General features: G+C 43.9%; 1 protein-coding gene across 1 annotated transcript in view; it reads right to left on the bottom strand.

The window, feature by feature from the left end:
* LOC311034546 (netrin receptor UNC5D-like) overlaps positions 1 to 20,685 on the bottom strand; it is a gene marked incomplete at both ends in the record, with an annotated part of 179,271 nt that overhangs the window by 102,806 nt on the left and 55,780 nt on the right. The window contains one exon of the mRNA XM_084042426.1: positions 88 to 231. Within this exon, the coding sequence (XP_083898552.1) occupies positions 88 to 231 (144 nt within the window). The remainder of the gene's footprint in view (positions 1 to 87; positions 232 to 20,685) is intronic.

Genomic DNA, 20,685 nt, shown 5'->3' with positions numbered 1-20,685 from the left:
CACACACACACACACACACACACACACACACACACACACACACACACACACACACACACAAACACACAGCACACAGCAGAGACTCACAGGCGATGCGTACGCTGGCCTTGCGGCTCTTGGAGGTGCCCAGGTGGCTCCAGGCCACACACAGACACCAGAAGTCCTCTGGACCATGGAAGTCCTCCACCTGCTGACGGGACACGTTGATCATCACCTCACGCACCTTCAGCCCTGAAGACACACAGAGAAACCTCTTTACCGATCCTGTAGGATCACATTGAGTTCAAAGCCACTCTGCATTATCTCTAAAGCAGGGGTTCACAAATGTTTTAGCTCGAGACCCACAAGTCTCACATATTATCAGATCTAATTTTTTTACGGGGCCAGGCTTCCAGCATGGACCCGTTTTGTTATTGGCATTATTCCGTTTCTTCTTCTTCTGCCACTTTTGGCAGTTCTGGCTGAACCGTGCTGTCGCTTTTTATGAAACTCGGCCATATGGTAGATGGTCATGAAAAACGATCAAGAAATAATTCTCACAATCTTTCGTCAAAAGGTGGCGCTATAGCACTCAATTGAAAAATGCCAACTTTGAACAGGTACAACTCATGCCCTATTTGACCTACAGCCATGAAACTTCAATACACATATGCGTCTCCTCATGCCTAACAACTTTCACACTCTGACTTTTGACCTCTGACCTTTATATCTCCCACCATTTTGAATTATATGAAAAACAGTTAAAACCTATCTCCTCCTGGGATTTTTGAGCAATCTGCACGAAACGTTTTACACATGAACTTTGGACCTATGCCGACAAACGTATGCAAAATATTTTCCATAAGTGAAAAAATGAAGCTTTAATGAGCCAATGAATATTGCAGTTTTATGACAATTATTCATCTGCCCCTATGTGATGCCCCATACATGTATTAGTCTGGGTGGTTGTGGGTTCTGCTGTGTATTAACTCTTGCCCTATAGGGAAGCAGGGTGGGGCTGATTAGTGATTGGAGAGCACCTGGGGCCGGTGCCTCCAGGAGGCTATAAAAGCCCAGCCCTTGCCAGTGTCTTGGAGAAGCTGAGACAAACAGACCTGATCTCCACCAGCTCCAACCCCCTAGTCTCCATGCTGTTATTATTGCTTTCACTGGGTGAAAAAGGTGATATACCTGGATACATGGGCAAGGTATACACCCACCCAACATAAATGATAGGTGGGAGTTTTTCAATGAATGCGGGAGAGGACTGTTTACCTTAAAATGCCTTTAAGATACCTGGATATACGTCTCTCTTTTCTCTGCTTGGGAATCTTCCTTACACATGTAAATTAGAGGTTTGTTCAAACAATGGGAGGTGTGGGGTTCATAGAGGGGGGGGCTCAGAGAGAGAGAGAGAGAGAGAGAGAGAGAGAGAGAGAGAGAGAGAAACACAGACTATTGCACAATGACTGATTAAAAAACAATGAGTGAGATGTCTGTCTGTCTGTCTGTCTGTCTGTCTGTGAGAGAGAGATATATACACACACACACACACACACACACACACACACACACACACACACACACACACACACACACACACACACACACACACACACACACACACACACACACACACACACACACACACACACACAGAGATCAGGTATTGGGTCTAACACACACACACACACACACACACACACACACACACACACACACACACACACACACACACACACACACACACACACACACACACACACACAGATCAGGTCTTGGGTCTAAATCTCAACTACTGTGCACAGTGGTTTAACTACTGATACTTTCTCTTTGATCTGGCTTAACTGTACAGTTGTGGCACTGTAAACACATCTGTATGCTATTCTTTCAATCGGTAGGAATGATGGTGCACAATCCGTCCGTGTACCTTGCAAATTCCAAATCTCGACAGGCCTCCCAAAGAAATGCCGGTCTGGGTGAGGATGCAACTCGGCAGTTGGGTCCAAACGGGGTACATCAAAGCTTGAGTTGCTAGAACACCACTTATTGATACTTTTACTTAAGCAGAACAGTTGAGTACTTGTTCCACCAATGTCCCTGTTTAAAAATGATTGAATAAACACTAATAACCAAGGTTACTGTAGTAACAGAGGTCCTCTCTGTTACACAAGGTGCTGTACAACAAACAGTGGTGTGAAGTAACTAAGTACATTTACTCAAGTACTGTACTTAAGTACAATTTTGAGGTCATTTTACATTACTGAAGTATTTCCAATTACTATTATTTGAAAACTTTAGTTACTAGTTACTTTGCAGATATAAATGATTACATTATAAAACATACATTAACCACTTTAGCCTTATTTTATACATCAACAAGCTCACACGCTACTTTCAAACGTATTAGGACTTTTACTTTTGGTACTTTAAGCACATTTTGATACCAAAATGTGTTGTACTTTTTACCCATATCACAAACAAGGCTACTTTATGTGTGTTTTCGTTTGTATTTTGGGGGATAGAGATTAGATTACATTACATGCAGACACAACATTTGCATGATAGGTGTCGATGGTTTCAATGTTCCTATTGTTTCATGTTTCACTCCTGAGCACCGCCTCTTCACACCGTGTCTGTGAGATGTCTTTGAGCCAGTGTTGCCAGGTTTTTTTTATAATAAATTTGCACCAAGAATTTTATTTGAAAATAGCAGTCTACAAGCTCACAACGAGTTGCATCACGAGTATATCTTGTATAGCTTGTATATCTGCCATCTTCAAATAGCCGATGTATACAGTTGGTAGGTTTAAAGTGCTCATGTGAGTCATGTGACCCATAATCGCTTCTATTGGGCTTGTTTTTCTAGACCTGCTTGCTTGTTTCTCTCACAGAATCTGGCAACCCTAGCCACAGCACGGGGGCATGTATTAGCCAAGGCACCAAGTTGGCTTTACAGGATAGCAGTTTGTTGTTAGAGAACTCTGCTTGGAAACTATTAACTGCATGATGAATTTGTTTAATTTGTGAGTAAAATGGCAACAAACACGAGTAGAGATTTATTTTATGCATCGGGTGCTGCTTCGAGTCCTCGCAGACGCCAGCCTTCGACTCCGAGAAGAACAGAATTATTAGGTGGTCCTCTTAGCTGGTCGAGAGCAACGCTGCTCGGGATGATGCTTTGTCTACGCTGCTGCCTCTGCCTGCACCAAAGAGCAAATAACATCAACCTTGCGGTAAGTGAAATTATGTCTGACTATATAGGCCCTGTGTCTACTATCTAGAAAATTCTTTGTATGAGTTGCTTGTAGAAAAATAAGTGTAACTAATGTTCTGGTGGGCAACCGGAAGGCTCACCCCAAAACACGATCGCCACCATTTTAGGGGGAATACCAGGTAGAGATTTTATCGGATATGTGCCGGATTTGCGCCCGGGTGACTGTGTTTGGGGCGAGTGTTTTGGTATTCCTTTGGTGGTTTGCCAAAAGCATTGATTTCCTCAAATTGACCTTTTATAATCATGCTGTTTACAGGAGGCTGTGAGGCGTCTACACAACTCGGAGAATAACCACAAATTCAATCCAAAAGAAGTGTAAGTAACCAAATTCAACTATATCACAATCATGCTTTAGTAAGAGGGGAGACCAAGCCCCACCAATTTGATTTGTGGTGGGGGATAGTGGGGGGAGGTAGGCCTGTGGATTGAGTTCCTGTCCTGGTGAAATGTTTTAACTGATAAAAAAAATTGCACATGACTAAAAACTAACACGGTTCTTCTCTTCCAACAGGGTAAATTCTCCACATAATATTGATGTTGCAGCTCATCTTTTAGGAGAACTAAGCATTAGTTTCTGTAATGTTGATCCTGTTTTTATAAAAGGTAAGCGCACATGCATAATACACTCACAGTATTCACATAAGCTATTTGCATCTTAATAGAGTGGGCTAGACCTGCAGAAAACAGCAAACCTTATTGTAGCCTACTTACAGGGCATTGTTTTGTCTTTTTGTATTCAAAGACCCCTGTGTTATAATTGAAAAGAAATAATTGTAATTCTTTTTTTCTTCTTCTGTTTTTCTTCAAGGCTTCAAGGACTGCCATTTTGGATCTTCAGCAGTCCAAAGTTCAGGAGATCATCTCAAAACCTCATACCAAACGCTGCATTCTCCAGGACCCAATGCTTGAGGACACAGAGCAACTCCAAAGATGGACTTCCATTTTGGATCTTCAGCCCTCCAGCAGGAAGAAGTTCACAAGATCATCTCCAGGACCTTGTACCAAACGCTGTGTTCTCCAGGACCCAATGCTTGACGACAAAGAGCTTAAGGACTATGTTTTTAGTGCAAACATTTTAACTCAAATCTTTGCTTCTGGGTCCCTGGAACAAAATATATTTCTTTATTTTCTGTATTTCTTCCTGTGGATTATACCAGGGACACATGACTTGGATTTAGCTTTTCCTTGGACCCACCCGTGGATTACATGAGTAGCCTACAAGTGACTTCAAGAAGTTTTCCTTTTCCCGCTATTTTTCTTTGCTCTTCCTCATGGCACTACTTGCTGACTATATGTCAGTCTATGTGGATTATGCGGTCGACACACACTGACATTTTGCACCGTAATCCTGTGTATAACGCACTGACTTTTTACTTTTTTTCCCCAAGCACCTTAACTAACGTCCATAAGTATATCATGCACAGTATACATTGCTGCTATGTTCATGCACATATCTTATCTCAGGTAGCCTACTAGTGTGAGTATATAGACACACATTTCACCCACTTTTTTTAATTAAACCTGTGATGTGACAATAAACCTGATTAAGATTAAAATCTTTGCTTCTGGGGTCCCTGGAACAAAATACTTCTTTGAAACAGTTTACCTTATCTGTGTGCTCCTGTTCCATTGTTTTGTATAAATGTATTTTTCTTGATCAATAAACATAATTACATGAGTTCTGCCTATGTGTTTTTCTATATTGTTTGTGTGTGTGGAGTGTGTGTGTGTATATATATATATATATATATATATATATATATATATATATATATATATATATATATATATATATATATATATAAATAAATTAGTGCAGGTAGTGGGGGGGGACTATAAACCACCCCTCCCACTGGGGGTGGGGGGGGGACGACAAGCCACAGCCCCTGGGAGGGGGGGGGGGGGGGGGGGGGCTATAAACCACCCTTCCCACTGAGGGGGGGGGGGGGTATAAACTAGGGGGTTTATCCAAGAATTAGCATGCAGAATGTGGGGTGGGGGGGTGGGGTTATAAGCCACAGCTTCCAATCAAATGTAGTTTTCTGCACATGCTCAGAAGTGGTTGGGGTGGAAGGGTGAGAGGGGTGGGAGGGGTGGGTGTGTGAGGTCCTTGCTGGCCAGACACCACAGGGGGTAAATGCAAATGAGGGTCTCAGAAATGGTACATACACCTGAATATGTGGGAGGTATGTGGGAGGTGGTACATTAATGAATGAGGGCAGCATACACACACATACTCCCTTAAGTATCAGGGGTATGCCTGAGGGATACCCTCCCAAAATCATTGCTTTTCACCCAGTGTTTCCATCCACACACCTTGCACCACACCATGTCTCACACATCCACATCTACACCACTGATTACTGACTCCACACTCCATAGGTTCCTTATGTTTGTCCATACCTCCTTAGTTCTGTTATTAGTCTTTGTTTAATAAATATGTATTTGATTTATAACTACATCCTGGTCTCCATCGTCCCAATGTTTGTCACGGCCTAGAGCCAAGCTGTGACAAATGGGGGCTCGTTCCGAACTTAAGTGAGTATTGTTAAAACTTTAAAGTTCAGTTAAAGTTAAAGTATTTTGTTGCGCGCAGTTACTGAGTGTTTTTTTGAAAGCCGGTCTTGAAGTAAGATGGGGTATTCCCCGTGACGTAATGTAAAGTTGGGCCAATCAAATGCGGTTTGGGAGGGCCTAACTCGGGATTCCCTTTTACTTTGTTTGAAGCGGTTTCAAAGTGTTTCAGTGCGTGCGGTGTGTTGTTTAACGTTGAGTTAAATTTCTTTGATTTCCCGTATTTTTTCTTTGAGCATGGAGTTATTTGAATGTGTACATGGGCTAAGTTTTGACACACTGATACTGAGAGATTGAGTAATCATATAGGAGCTACTGTTGTCCCATGTTAGGCATAAGCCACGTTAGTCTTTAGACTTTCATGGATTTATTTCTTTTCTTGTATTTTGGTAATGTTGGGGTGAAGCGGTAGTAGCAGTTGTCTCGGGAGCACGGTATGTGGCTGACGGCGTAATTATCAACTGATTGCGTTGTCTCCTGCATATAGTTAGTGCGTAAATACCCCCGCGAAACCCCACGAAGAGCTAGGGGTGAGTTATATAAGATTGAATTAGGCAGATAGGGGACGCTTCTGATTACTCAGTCAGTTGGTGTTGGTGTTGTAGTTAACTGGTGTCAAATATACATTCAAAAGATAATCAAAATGGCTCAAATTGATCAATTTGTGGCGTCGCCGTCAGTAGATTTTTTAGAAAGCTGTACAAAGGAGCAGCTTCTAGAAATTGCTGACCATTACAAAATTGACATTGGGGACAGGAGACGTAAAATACAGACAATTAAGGTAGTATTAAGTGCTGGCTTGGAAGATATTGGTATCTTGCCAGGTAATGAAACAGGGGAGGGAGACGGTGCGGCGGTGCAGCCACCGTCCCAAAATCTGTCTTTTACAGAACAAAAAGAACTGATGCTCATTCAGCTGGAAATGGAGAGGGTTAAACAACAGCTTAAAATTGAAAAAGAAAGAGTAGAAGTAGAGCGAGAGAGAATTGAAATGGAAAAAATGAGAATTAATCTGCAGAGGGAGAAGGTAGAACTTGTCAAGGAAGCTAAGATGGACCAGAAACTGTTGGAAGGAGATGGAAGTGTAGCTTCAGGAAAGCGATCTTTTGATTTGGTGAGCAGTTTGCGCTTGATGCCAAAGTTTAGTGAGAAGGAGCCAGAGACTTTTTTTTCACTGTTCGAAAGATTGGCTAATTCGAGAGGTTGGCCTGATGCGGACCGGACGGTAATGCTGCAGTGCGTGCTTACTGGGAAGGCACAGGAGGCGTATTCAGCATTATCAGTCACAGAAAGTTTAAATTATGCCACTGTTAAATCTGCGGTTCTGAAAGTGTATGAAATGGTGCCTGAGAGTTACCGTCAGCGCTTTAGAAACAACAGGAAAGACGAGAAACAGTCATATTTGGAGTTCTCACGGGAATTGGTCATTAACTTTAACCGTTGGCGTATGGTTTCAGGTGGGGACACATGTGAGGGCTTGTGTGACTTACTACTGTTAGAACAGTTTAAAAATGCAATCCCAAATCGTATAGCAACATTCATTACAGAGCAGCAGATTAAAACAGTGGCAGAAGCGGCCGCTTTGGCTGATCAATACGTGTTGACGCACCGAGAGTGGGTACCGCGGGGCGCCCAAAGTACGCACCGGGAGAACAGCGCACCCAGCCATCACTATAGCGCACCCAGCCATAATTCTAACGCACCTTTTACCAGAAATTTGAAAATGGAGGATGGGAAAAGTAGGGCTGCCCGTGACGGTGAAAAAACATGTCATTATTGTGGGAAAAAGGGTCACATAAAAGCAGACTGTTATTCTTTACAACAGAGGAATAAAACGCACGTGAACGTGAAGTCAGCAGCGTGTGTTGCGCCGGTGTCTGTGGTGTCGCGGTCGGAGGGTCCTCTACATGGGAACGAGAGGAGTCTCGGCGATGTAGATGAGGCGTACCGTCCATTCGTAGAGAGGGGGTTTGTCTCCCTTGTTGGCTCCAATGAAAAGGTGCCTGTAACAATTCTGCGGGACACCGCGGCGCTGGGCACATACGTGCTTGATTCTGTTCTGCCGTTTTCCTCTAAGTCTGCAACGGGGGATGCCATGTTGAGCCGTGGTATGGGCATGTCCATAATCTCTTCTCCTACACACAAACTTGAACTTGACTGTGGCTTTGTCCATGGTGAGGTGGAGGTGGCGTTGCGGGAAGCGTTTCCAATGGCTGGGGTCGATGTTCTCTTGGGGAATATGCATGCGGGTGGCCTCGTATGGGCTAAGGTGCCGCCAGCACCATTGGTAAGTCTGGTTCCGATTGTAGCCAGTGATCCAGACGAGAGCGAGCGGGATTTTCCGCAGGTATTTTCAGCAGCGGCCGTGACACGTGCCGGGGCTCGTGAAATTGAGCGTGACAAAGTTGAAAAATCTGATGCCAGTTTTGCGTTGTCTGATGTGCCTATTTCTGTTTCCCAGACAGAGCTTGTTGCGGCGCAGCAGTCTGATCCGTCCATCAGAGGCCTTTTTGAGGAAGTTCTGACAGGTAGTGAGGTGGAGGATAGCGCAAATGGGTATTTTCTTGATAATGGGTTGCTAGTGAGGAAGTGGGTGCCATGTGGGGAACTTGGGGTGGGGGATCCAGTGTTCCAGGTGGTAGTTCCAGCTAAATACAGGGATTTAGTGTTGAAACTGTCACATGACCAGTCAGGGCATTTGGGGGTCAAGAAAACATATTATCGCATTTTGCAGTATTTTTTTTGGCCCAAGTTGAGAAAGGATGTGGCTGCATACATTAAAACGTGTCACACATGCCAGATGACTGGTAAGCCCAATCAGGTGATTAAGCCTGCCCCATTGCACCCCATACCAGCTATAGGGCAGCCATTTGAGCACATCATCATTGATTGTGTCGGCCCTCTGCCTCCCTCTAGGTCTGGCGCCAAGTACCTGTTAACAGTCATGTGTCAGGCGACCAGGTACCCAGCTGCCTATCCACTACGGTCCATAACGACTAGGGCTGTGGTTAAAGCTCTCTCTCAGTTCATGTCAATATTTGGTATTGCTCGGGTTCTGCAGAGCGACCAAGGTTCCAACTTCTCCTCCCACATGTTTGCTCAGGTTCTGAAGCAGCTCCGGGTGAAACACTCTCAATCATCAGCGTACCATGCGCAAAGTCAGGGGGCGCTAGAGCGGTTTCACCAGACCTTAAAATCCTTAATGCGGGCTTATTGCACGGAGTTGGGCAAAGATTGGGGGGAGGGCTTGCCCTGGTTACTTCTGGCTGCTCGGGAGGTGGTGCAAGAAAGTACTGGGTTTAGTCCTAATCAGTTGGTTTTTGGTCATTTAGTTCGTGGTCCACTTGCACTGCTTCATGACAACTTTAAGGCTCCTGACCCTCCCAAAAATCGAATTGACTTTGTCAATGGGTTCAGGCAGCAGGTGTATGTGGCAGGTACAATGGCTAAAGAGAATCTAGCAAAGGCTCAAGTGAAAATGAAGCGCTCCTATGATCGGCGGGCTGAACGTCGGGAATTCAGTCCGGGCGATCAGGTGCTGGCTCTTTTGCCAATTGTGACCTCGCCTTTCCAAGCAAAGTTTACAGGTCCACACACTGTGGTCGAGAACATTTCAGATGAAAACTATGTCATTTCAACTCCAAACCGTCGTAAAGCTACTCAATTGTGTCACGTAAATCTGTTAAAACCATATTATGGCCGAGAGTCTGGGGAGATTCTACCTGTGTGTTTGGCAGCGGGCGTGGGTCCTACCTCTCAGTCGGTGGCAGTGGCTGAGAGCGAGGACACCAGCACATTTGATGAGACATTGGTGTATGGGCGCTTGAAAAACACAGAGTCCCTTAGTAAGTTAGACAACCTGTTGTGTCATCTCCCCAAGGCTCGCCGTTCAGAGTTGGCTAGGTTGATTGGCAACTTCCCAGGTTTATTTGGTGATACACCATCACAAACGCATCTTATCGAACATGATATTGAGTTGATTGATCCAAAACCCATTCGGCAGCGTTTTTATCGGGTCTCTGCAGACAAACGCCGGGTGTTGGATGCAGAGGTCCGGTATATGCTGGAGAATGGCATTGCGGAGCCGTCGTCGGCTAGTTGGGCTTCACCATGCATTTTGGTTCCGAAGTCTGACGGGTCATTTAGGTTCTGTTCAGATTTTCGCAAAGTTAACAACGTGACAAAGCCAGATGCCTTTCCATTGCCTAGAATGGATGACTGTATTGACGAGGTTGGGTCGGCGAAATTTGTCAGCAAATTTGATTTGTTAAAGGGATACTGGCAAGTCCCACTGTCAAAAAGAGCTAGTGAAATTGCGTCATTTATTACTCCGTCCGGTCTCTACTCCTACAAAGTCATGCCATTTGGGTTGCGAAATGCACCGGCGACGTTCCAACGCCTTATGAATAGGGTTGTTGGTGACCTCGAAGGCTGTGCCGTTTATTTGGACGACGTGGTCGTGTATAGTGACACTTGGGAGAGTCACGTTGCACGTATCCACTCGCTCTTTCAGCGTTTGGCTGATGCGCAGTTAACAGTCAATCTTGCAAAATGTGAATTTGCTCGTGCAACGGTCACGTACCTTGGTCGTGTGGTCGGCCAGGGGGAGGTCCGTCCTGTGCACGCAAAAGTGATTGCTGTGGAGAATTATCCTCCTCCCGCTACTAAGAAAGATCTTATGCGATTCTTAGGATTAATAGGATACTATAGAAGTTTCTGCCGAAATTTTTCATCTGTTGTCTGTCCTCTGACTGACCTTCTCAAGGACAAGGTGAAGTTTGTCTGGTCCTCCCAGTGTCAGCAAGCATTCCAAAATGCTAAGATCTTGCTGTGTTCTGCCCCAGTGTTGGCAGCTCCTCGCATGGACCAACAGTTCAAGTTGCAGGTCGATGCGAGTCATTTTGGGGCAGGTGCAGTATTGTTGCAGGCTGACAGTGGGGGGCTATACAGGCCAGTCAGTTTTTTTTCTAAAAAGTTTAATAAGCACCAGCTTAATTACTCTGTTATTGAAAAGGAAGCATTGGCACTGGTGTGGGCTTTGGTGCATTTCAGTGTGTATGTGGGATCTGGGGTGCCTGTTATTGTCGATACAGATCACAACCCACTTACATTCCTTAGCTCTCTTAAATGTCCAAACCAAAGACTTATTAGGTGGTCTTTGTTGTTACAGTCATTTTCTCTGGACATCAGGCACATTAAAGGGAAAGATAATGTGGTGGCAGATGCACTGTCTCGTGCTCCTGTTTAAATGTCTGTCTAATCCTTGATGTCTTTGTTTTTCTAGAGCCTGGCGTTGTGGTCCCTGGCCTGTCCTGCTCCTTGACAGCCTATTGCTAGCTGAAACACCAGGATCCAGCTGTTGAGGGGGGAGGAGAGTCCAGGGGTTTGCAAAGCCAGGGCTCTAAGGGTGTTATTACACTCTAGTAGTAGACACATTTTCTGAAAGTATTTGAGTCTGAAATGGTAAAATATGAATGTTAAAATTGGGTGATGTAGAGTGCACTCAAGTGTTGAATTTTGGGTTTGATTATTTGTTTGTATTTAAGTAGTGTTCAATGGGGAGCCGTGGTTCCTAGTGGGACCACGTCTTTAAGGGGGGGGGTGTGATGCCCCATACATGTATTAGTCTGGGTGGTTGTGGGTTCTGCTGTGTATTAACTCTTGCCCTATAGGGAAGCAGGGTGGGGCTGATTAGTGATTGGAGAGCACCTGGGGCCGGTGCCTCCAGGAGGCTATAAAAGCCCAGCCCTTGCCAGTGTCTTGGAGAAGCTGAGACAAACAGACCTGATCTCCACCAGCTCCAACCCCCTAGTCTCCATGCTGTTATTATGATTATGTTCTTGCTTTCCATCCACACACCTTGCACCACACCATGTCTCACACATCCACATCTACACCACTGATTACTGACTCCACACTCCATAGGTTCCTTATGTTTGTCCATACCTCCTTAGTTCTGTTATTAGTCTTTGTTTAATAAATATGTATTTGATTTATAACTACATCCTGGTCTCCGTCGTCCCAATGTTTGTCACGGCCTAGAGCCAAGCTGTGACACATACATGCAGACTTACCATTCTTTGAAACTTTGCAGAAATGTAAAGGGTCATTCCAAATATCACTGAAACCAATCTTACTCCAATTGGTCAAACGGGGGCGCTATAGCAATTTTTTCAAAATGCAAACTTTAAACAGGCAAAAGTCATGCCTCGTTTGGCCGACAGCCATTAGACCTGCTTACACATGTATAAGGATAATTCCTTTTTAACAGGTCGTTCATGAAAGTCCTTGCGGTCTTGTTTCCAATGAGAACCTGTGAGCAATTAGGGGTTAAGAGTCTTGCTCAGGGACAAATTTCATTTCATCGACACATATGCTGACCTGGCCTGGAATGTGCCTTGACTAATGAGGAACACATCTATCACGTTGACCAGTAAGCACCGCCCTTAGATTGTCCGCAATCTTGAGCAGTTTGAAAAACACTTAAACCCAGGATTTTTCAGCTATTTGCGTGAAACTCTATCATCAGTGTGATCTCTTTTTTCAGAGGTTTGTCTGTTGGTCCATTAGCTTCCCGCTTAAGTGTATGTCTCACAACCTCAAGGTCACAGGTTCAAGCCTTGCAGCTACCTAAGAGTTCCTCACGACCGCAAGGTTGCCGGTTCAAGCCTCACTTGATGCAGACTCATTTAAGTTGAATTGCAAAAAACATGACTCAATCTATTCCGTTTCCATGGCTCTGTCTCTTCAATCTATTCCGTTTCAATGTCTGTCTCTTCAATCTATTCCGTTTCCATGTCTCTCTCTCTTCAATCTATTCCGTTTCCATGTCTCTCTCTCTTCAATCTATTCCGTTTCCATGTCTCTCTCTCTTCAATCTATTCCGTTTCTATCTTCAATCTATTCCGTTTCCATCTCTCTCTCTCTCTCTCTCTCTCTCTCTCTCTCTCTCTCTCTCTCTCTCTCTCTCTCTCTCTCTCTCTCTCTCTCTCTCTCTCTCTCTCTCTCTCTCTCTCTCTCTCTCTCTCTCTCTAAGGACCCATAAAAATTGGTCTGCGACCCACACATGGGTCCCAGCCCAGTGTTTGGAAAACAGTGCTCTAAAGCATAAAACACCCTTATGTCTAACCTGCTGCATATGCTTATGTGTATACAGCAGAGGTCTTCAACAGGGGGTCCTCAGAGCTACTACAGGGGGTCCGCCAAATCTTTGTGATTTTTACATTAACCACTTCAACCAAGCATCCCTATTCTGAGGAGAACTTTAGCCGAAAATAGCAGATCTACAAGCGCACAATGCCTCGCAGCGCGAGGCATTGTGTGCTTGTAGATCAAAGTGGTTTGGTATAGGTGGAAAAAAGAGTGAAAGTACAGATTGTACAGAGTGAAAGGTCAGGTTTACAAAGTATTGTTTTTAGAGCATGGTTAAATGTCTGGAAATACACATTAACATGAATCCAACATGATAGTGCTGTGAAACAAGTCTATGAAGCTGCCTATGAAATCTATGAAAATAAAAAATACTTCATACAATATATAATGGGGGTCCCTGCTTTCTCTCTCTCTCAGCCAAGGGGCCCTTGGCCTGAAAACGTTGAAGACCCCTGGTATACAGTATAATATTATGTACTGTACATGTCTTTGATTTTCTTTTCTTTGACATGTTTCTTTTTCTTTTTTTTCTCTCCTTGCTCTCCCTCTCTCTGCCTCCGTCCCCTTTGCACAGAAACACATTTCATCCACTGATTTACACCGCACTACTTGTACTTAATTGCACAGAGATTATCGTTGCATAACTGTACATTATGTATGATTCACTTAATAATTAGCACCTCATCTCAACTGCTGAATTCAGCTGAGGGGATATTAATGAACAGACAATGACAGTATTACATTATCAAAGCACAGCGCACTGGGATACATTTCTTCCTCAGCAGCTTGTGTGATATTATCCTCACAGCACTAGAAGTAGAAACCATTAATTATGCACTTGTTCTTGTGGTGGGGGTTGTCTATGGTTCGGTGTTACCCATAATGCAATACACAGCGGCAGACAGCAGGCCAGGCATGGATTTTGTAGCAGAATTAGCCTGCCACTGACACCACATAATCTCATCACCACTCACGTTCAACACAACAGCCAGGCAGCATGCTGAGGATAGTTTGGTGGGTGCACACAGTACACAGAACAGTACAATGAACAACATTTACTACGTTTCCTGGGCAATTCTTCTACTACGAGTAACAGACATAATGTCACACAACAAGTGTTTAAAGGTTTGGAATACATTATTTATTGTTTAAAGCTCGACTATGCAAGATGTTTGGTCTGTGTACAAACAGGGAAGCTGTGTTGTTCCCTTTGTATTGAGGACTCAATTAACTTGGTCCAGTGGGAGGGGCCTATCCTTTATAAGAAGGTTAAAGGAGTAGTTCACCGTAATAAGATGACCAGGTTATTCCCATGAGGCTCACTAGGAGACTCATGGGGTGTGCAATTGATAGAAAATAAGTCCTTTTTTGGGTGAACTACTCATTTAGGTAGATTAAAGGGCCGTCCACACCAATAACTCTAAAGACAACTATAACGATAATGATGTGGCCACCCACACTGATGAACCATAACATTTGTTATTTTTTTTTGTACATCTGTGATGTGTTGAACAATATCACCCTGTACATAGAGATGGAGTATGATTGAGTCAGTGCTCATCAAATCGTTCTGAAAGTGAAGCCAGCGATATCCTTCCCCACTGTCGTTATGGTTATCATTGTGGCGTCGACTCCGCCGTCCACTTCGCTTAGAGCCATTAGTTAAATGTCATATTTATAGTGATGTGTGTTGGTGTGGACGCCCTTTAAGGCACAGTGTGAGTCATTATCAGACAATACACAGCAACATGAAGGTCATGCTTCACCTAGAAGGGCTTTATTTATTTTCCAATAATGACGAGCTCAGTGGACATTATCCCTCTTTATTACCAGCTGCTTACAAATTAAATCAATCATTTGACACATGATGTTGATTTAAAAATGATTTCATGTGCTTACACGCTTCTGTTTCCATAGCAACATTAAACAGAGGCAGATCACCGGTCTGTTATTGAGAACAGCAATCTGCTCTACGAGGAAATAACACGATGCCTTGGTTGATTGATTGATTGATTGATTGATTGGTTGATTGATTGACTGACCAATCAGCAAATATAAAGGGTATTTGTAGTGATTCATGTAGTGGTTAATCACGTCTCTCCATGTACACATGGGGTTAACCACCCTAGCGTCTGTATTCTGGGGCAGGGTTAAAAACATTCTGCAAAAAAAAAATGCCGATGCAGGCGCTCGCAATGCGCCTCAACGTGACCCGTTGTGTAGACGGGCTGTTTTCAGCGAAGATGATTTGGTGCCTGTCTTGCTGTCAGCCTGGCTGGTATTCAGCCTGTATAGGCTCCGGTTGATTGTCTTTAAGCCTGCAGGAGTCTATGAAGCGCTCCTCAGGGATGCCAGCGGGCCGTGCCAGCGCCACAAGTGTGCTCTATGATCCAAGCAGCCTTGGCACAGATCACCTCCCGGTGCGTCTCTTCTTGTCATACTGTACTTAGCGTGGCGGCCGGGTGGGCCTGGGGCGGGGGGGAGAACGTCAGGAGGATGGTATTAGGTTGAGGCAGACAGCCGTGTAGATGCGGGCTGACATGGCACGCTGTGCGTTGGGATGGATGGTGGATGGATATAGCATGAGGCGAGCACATGACGGACGTGAACGCAGCTTCGCGGGAGAATGTTTGTGTGATGAAATAGGCTCTATGCACAGCAACCATATTATCACTTCCTTCACAGCTGTTACCAATGATACTAATGAAGGCTCTATTCCATTTAGTGTAGCACAGTGGATCTCAGATATTTCAATTTCCACGACCCCCATAACTCTTGAGAGTGTACAAATGGAACGTTCCATTTGTACACTCTCAGAGTTACACACCCGTATAAGGGGCCATTTCGAACCCCCTCAAGGACCCATGAGGGTCCCTGGACACAAATTTTAGACCCACTGGTGTAGCAGAGTGTTTCCAGTGAGTCAACATGCACAATATCAGCACCCTGACTCTGTTTGACCAGAATGGAACAGAGCCTTCATTAGTATCATTGGTAACACCTGTGCCTGTCACATAATTTGATTATGTAAAACAAAAAAAGTCTGTTTACTAGAGAAATTATTTTTGCTGAGTAACTTTCGTGTGTGTGTGGGGGGGGGGGGGGTTGTCTGGGCATCGGAAGGTCGCTGGTTTCGACCCTCGGATGGCCAGATCTATGTGTCATTGAGCAAGACACTTACTTAACCTCTCACTGTTCCCTGGCTGCCGTACTAACAACATGAAACCTAGCGTCCCTATTCTGGTCTTGTCATAATGGGCAAACATTAAAAGACCGATCTAGAAGCTCGCAAGCTTGGAGATCGGCTATATTCCGCAAAGAGATTTGGTGTATTAGGTGGAAAAAAGAGGGGTGCAAGTATAGACCCCGGTGGGGGACCCAAATACAAAAGTATATACTGTAGGACTCACATAAGTGTACAGGGTTAATAGCGTCCACTGGTCCTAATAGTTATGATGGGTAAATGCAGAGTAGGTTTGTATTTCTATATAGGATTCTTTCTGACATTGAGAGAGAATATCTACAGGTCTGTTCCATACAAGGGGCAACCCCCCGGCACTGGAATTTAAGCTCTCTTCCGGGTTCTCTTACAGCATGCAGTTATTATTAATGGCCCGGCAGATCCTTCTACCGGTCGCAATACAATACTCTCAATAGGGCATAGCAGTGGCGGTCATTTTCTGGTTCCATTCATCATTCCAGACCCCATTCATTTTTCCCATAGAGATTTCCAAGAATATTTATATATTAATTAATTAAAGCCTAGAATCAAGCCATCCATGATCCTGGCGAATCATGACCATAAAACATTTGATAATATGAAAAAAAAATGAATATTTAATTATATGATATACAATATTTAATAAATACCCTTTGTTTTGCGGGTTTCAATACATTTTTTTCACAGGATCAAATATGTTATGGTCATGAATCACCAGGATCCTGGATGGCTTGATTCTATAATTGGTAAACATTTTCATAAACACTTTATGTTTTCAATTGCTAGTTTTTTTATGCGTTTAGTAAATTATGGTCCCATTCATTTTATTATGTTTCTAGGGATTCTACTGGTTCTACCGAGTGAAGGCCCGCCCTCGCTGCGGTTGCAGCCAATAGCATTTCCGGTAGCATTTTGGGACCCGAAGTTCAAAGATGGCGGATTTCAATTCGCCGAAAAAGTGGCTTCAGAACGGTCTGTAGAAACCAATGGGGCTTGCTGTGTCCATTATGTTTTTTTCACAGTATATGGTTCAATAGGCTCTATGCACAGCAGCCATATTGGGAATGAATTGGGCCCCTTCTTCACGGGTGTTACCAATTATACTAATTAAGGCTCTGTTCCATTTAGTGTTGCATAGTGGTTGTCTTATTTTTAAGGACCCCCATAACTCTGAGAGTGTACAAATGGAACCAAATGGACCATTTGGTTCCATTTGTACACTCTCGTGCATGTTGGCTCACTCTCCAGTGAGCCAACATGCACGTTATCAGCACCCTGACCAGAATGGAACAGAGCCTTCATTAGTATCATTGGTAACACCTGTGAAGGAAGTAATTAGAGGCCCAATTTCCCAATTTCTTTCCAATATGGCTGCTGTGCATAGAGCCTATAATCCCTCTCTGTAATGGAATAAAAATAGAATTCATAAAATAATGTAATGTCTCCTGCCTCCTCCTGAAAGATGGGGCAAAAACTGTATCTCTTATAGCCAAGATCTTAATCCACCATATTGGCCTCAACCTTCTGTCAGAGCATCAACAGGGTGGACAACCCCTACTCTCTGCTCACCCTCTTCACTTTCTCTCCGACACTATCTCTTCATCAAAGACCTCTGTGGGGATGGATATCCTATATGTCTCCATGCCAGTTCCTCTTTGTGTATCCTTTCTCCTGCGCCTCCTCTCCGCTCCTCTCCTCTCCTCTCCACTCCACCCTTCTCTCTGCTCCTCTCCACCCCCGCAGCCAATGGTGGGAAATAACTAAGTACGAGTTTTTCCAATTTTCAATACTTTTATGTCTAATTCCACTACATCTCAGAGGCAAATATTGCACCTTTACTCCACTACAATTATTAGAAAATGTGTTAGTAGTTACAATGTAAAACATACATTAACCACTTCAGCCCTATTTGGGCTATTTTAAATGGTAAATGGTGCATTTATATAGCGCTTCTATCCGAAGCGCTTTACATTGATTGTGCCATTAACCCATTCACACACACATTCATACACCGATGGTGGAGGAAACCATGCAAGGCACCAACCTGCTCATGGGGAGCAATTAGGGGTTCAGCGTCTTGCTCAAGGACACTTCGACACTAACTCTAGGGGAGCGCCCCAGCCCGGGATCGAACTGGGAACCTTGCGGTTTTCCAGTTCACTCTACCCGGCCACTCTACCCCTGAGCCACTGCCGCCCCGTATATATATATATTTTCAAAGGACTTTTACATTTGATATATTTGAAAACGTGTGAAAACACTTACTTTTACTTTTTGATTTTTATGCCAATAACTTTTTGTACATTGTGTGGTATTGATACTTTTACTTTAAGTAAGAAGTACTTCTTCCACCACTGCTCCTGTCCTTCCTCTTACCTCACCCACTCTTCCTCTTATCTCTCCATCTCTGGGTATCAGCCTCTCAGTTGAAGACTCCAGGCACAGATATCATCCCCTTTTGTCCCACCTTCCTGTGTGTGTGTGTGTGCGCGCGCGCGTGCGCGTGCGTGTGTGTGTGTGTGTGGCGCCATCCCCTCAGTCGAAACTTCCTCTCCCCTCCTCTTCTTTCACCGTGTTCTCCATCCATCTGTCCATCTCTATCTCTCCTTCTGTCACTCTTCATCATCTCTCTATCACATTTCCAGGAGGAGGTTGTTTGTCAACAAAATGCCTTCATAAGTAAGACTAATCCTCCATAGAGTAGAGTGTGTTAGTTGTGTCTGTGTCTCACTGATGTTCCTGTCAAAGACTGTTAGTCACTGAAGTACGGACAACACAACTATCTCTATGGACTGAGTTTAGCCCAGTAAGACCGGGAACGCATCTGTGCGTCATTTTTAGATTTCTTTTGGCTATTTTTTTGAAAAATCGTGAAAATGTGTGCAAATCTTGAATATATATTTTCTAAAGTGAGCATTTGTAACTCAAAGTTCAAACCTTTTTTGAGATGGGGGTCTGCGGCCAAATACATTATCTAAAAATGTTTTCTAAATCCTAACAGTATGTTGCTATATCAGTGGTTCTCCAACTTTTCCATGACAAGGACCCCCAAAATGGGTATGTATAAAATATAATATATGGGTAGCCTCAAAACGTGTTGTTCCAGGGACCCCCAGATGCACAGATCAGTGTTAAACATGTCCGCAAAAAAAATAGCCAAAGAAATCTAAAAATAATGGGTTAATATCGTTTCATTACTCACTGAGGTTTTTTCAACTCATGAAAAACTGTTCTCCATGGTGGCAACGGTCTCTGTTCTCAAACTCTCGTCCTTCACCAGTTCCTGAGTTGGGAAACTCAACACATGTGGCAGATCTCACATTGTACGAAAAAAAGAAAGAAAGACTATAAGATGACAACAAACTGTATCAAACTATTAGAAAGTAATTCTGCAGTGACTTACAAATTAAGACCCATGACACAGATACAAATGCCTTCTAAACGTTTTCGGCGGGGCCGTGGCTGGGCTAACACATAGCGGTAGCTAATGCCCAGGACTCTTGTTGTATTTGCCATGTTTGTACCAGCACTCCCTTATGTGCTTTGGGACAGATCCAACAGAAGACTTTCAGGAACTGCATTGAACATATTGTTCATATCTTATTCAGTATCTTCAGCCTGGAAACGTCTACTGAAAGGCTGATTCAGTGTCGGAGACTTGATACATCTAGCCAACCCGAAATGCTGCAGTATGTGCTTTCCTATCGTTGCTGTCGGGTGCAAAACCTTGTGTGTCCAAACGTTCCTTTTTTATTATTATTTTAAAGCGTTTTATAATAGTGAAGACAGCCGATCTACAAGCTCACAATGCGACGCGTTGTGAGCTTGTCGATCTGCTGTTTTCACTACTTTTGCGCAAAACTCTTGTATGATGAAGTAGGGCATTAATTTACAAAAAAAAAAAAAAAAAAACATGCCTCTCTCCATGCTGAAGAAGAAAGTCTCTTAGAAACACAGTAAAAGTATTTGGAGAAAAAGGAACATGACTATAAACTGAGACTGGAATCAAGCAAGTTGGGGGGAGTAGCTCCATTTTATACCGTTGTTAATCATTATTTAGGGGGGTGATAATATTTGTTCAATCACTTGTGGGGAGGGTCAAGAAAAATCTATTAATGTCACCGGGAGGGTCACAGCTTTTCCACAGAGTAAAAGCCAATGTGGGTCCATTTTTACACTCAGAATTAAATCAAACACTGAGGAATCTACTGTACAGCTGAACCATTATTTCACACACACACACGCACGCACGCACGCACGCACGCGCACACGCACACGCACACACACACACACACACAGCCAGCCAGCCAGTGGCGTAACGAGGAAACAGTGGACCCCCCGATAGGTTACAGAAAGGTGTCTGATAATCTATCCATAAATTGCACAAATTCTCTGCCGCCGTGGTTCGGATCAGTGCTTGTCCAGAAATATTCAATGAATCCACAAAAATAGCTACCTTGCAGTAAGCGAGGTAAACACATAC

The sequence above is a fragment of the Gymnoscopelus microlampas genome, assembly GCF_963454915.1.
Source record: "Gymnoscopelus microlampas genome assembly, chromosome: 19".
NCBI lineage: Eukaryota > Metazoa > Chordata > Actinopteri > Myctophiformes > Myctophidae > Gymnoscopelus > Gymnoscopelus microlampas.
The sequence above is the reverse complement of the archived record's forward strand: the minus strand, read 5'-3'. Positions and strand labels throughout refer to the sequence as shown.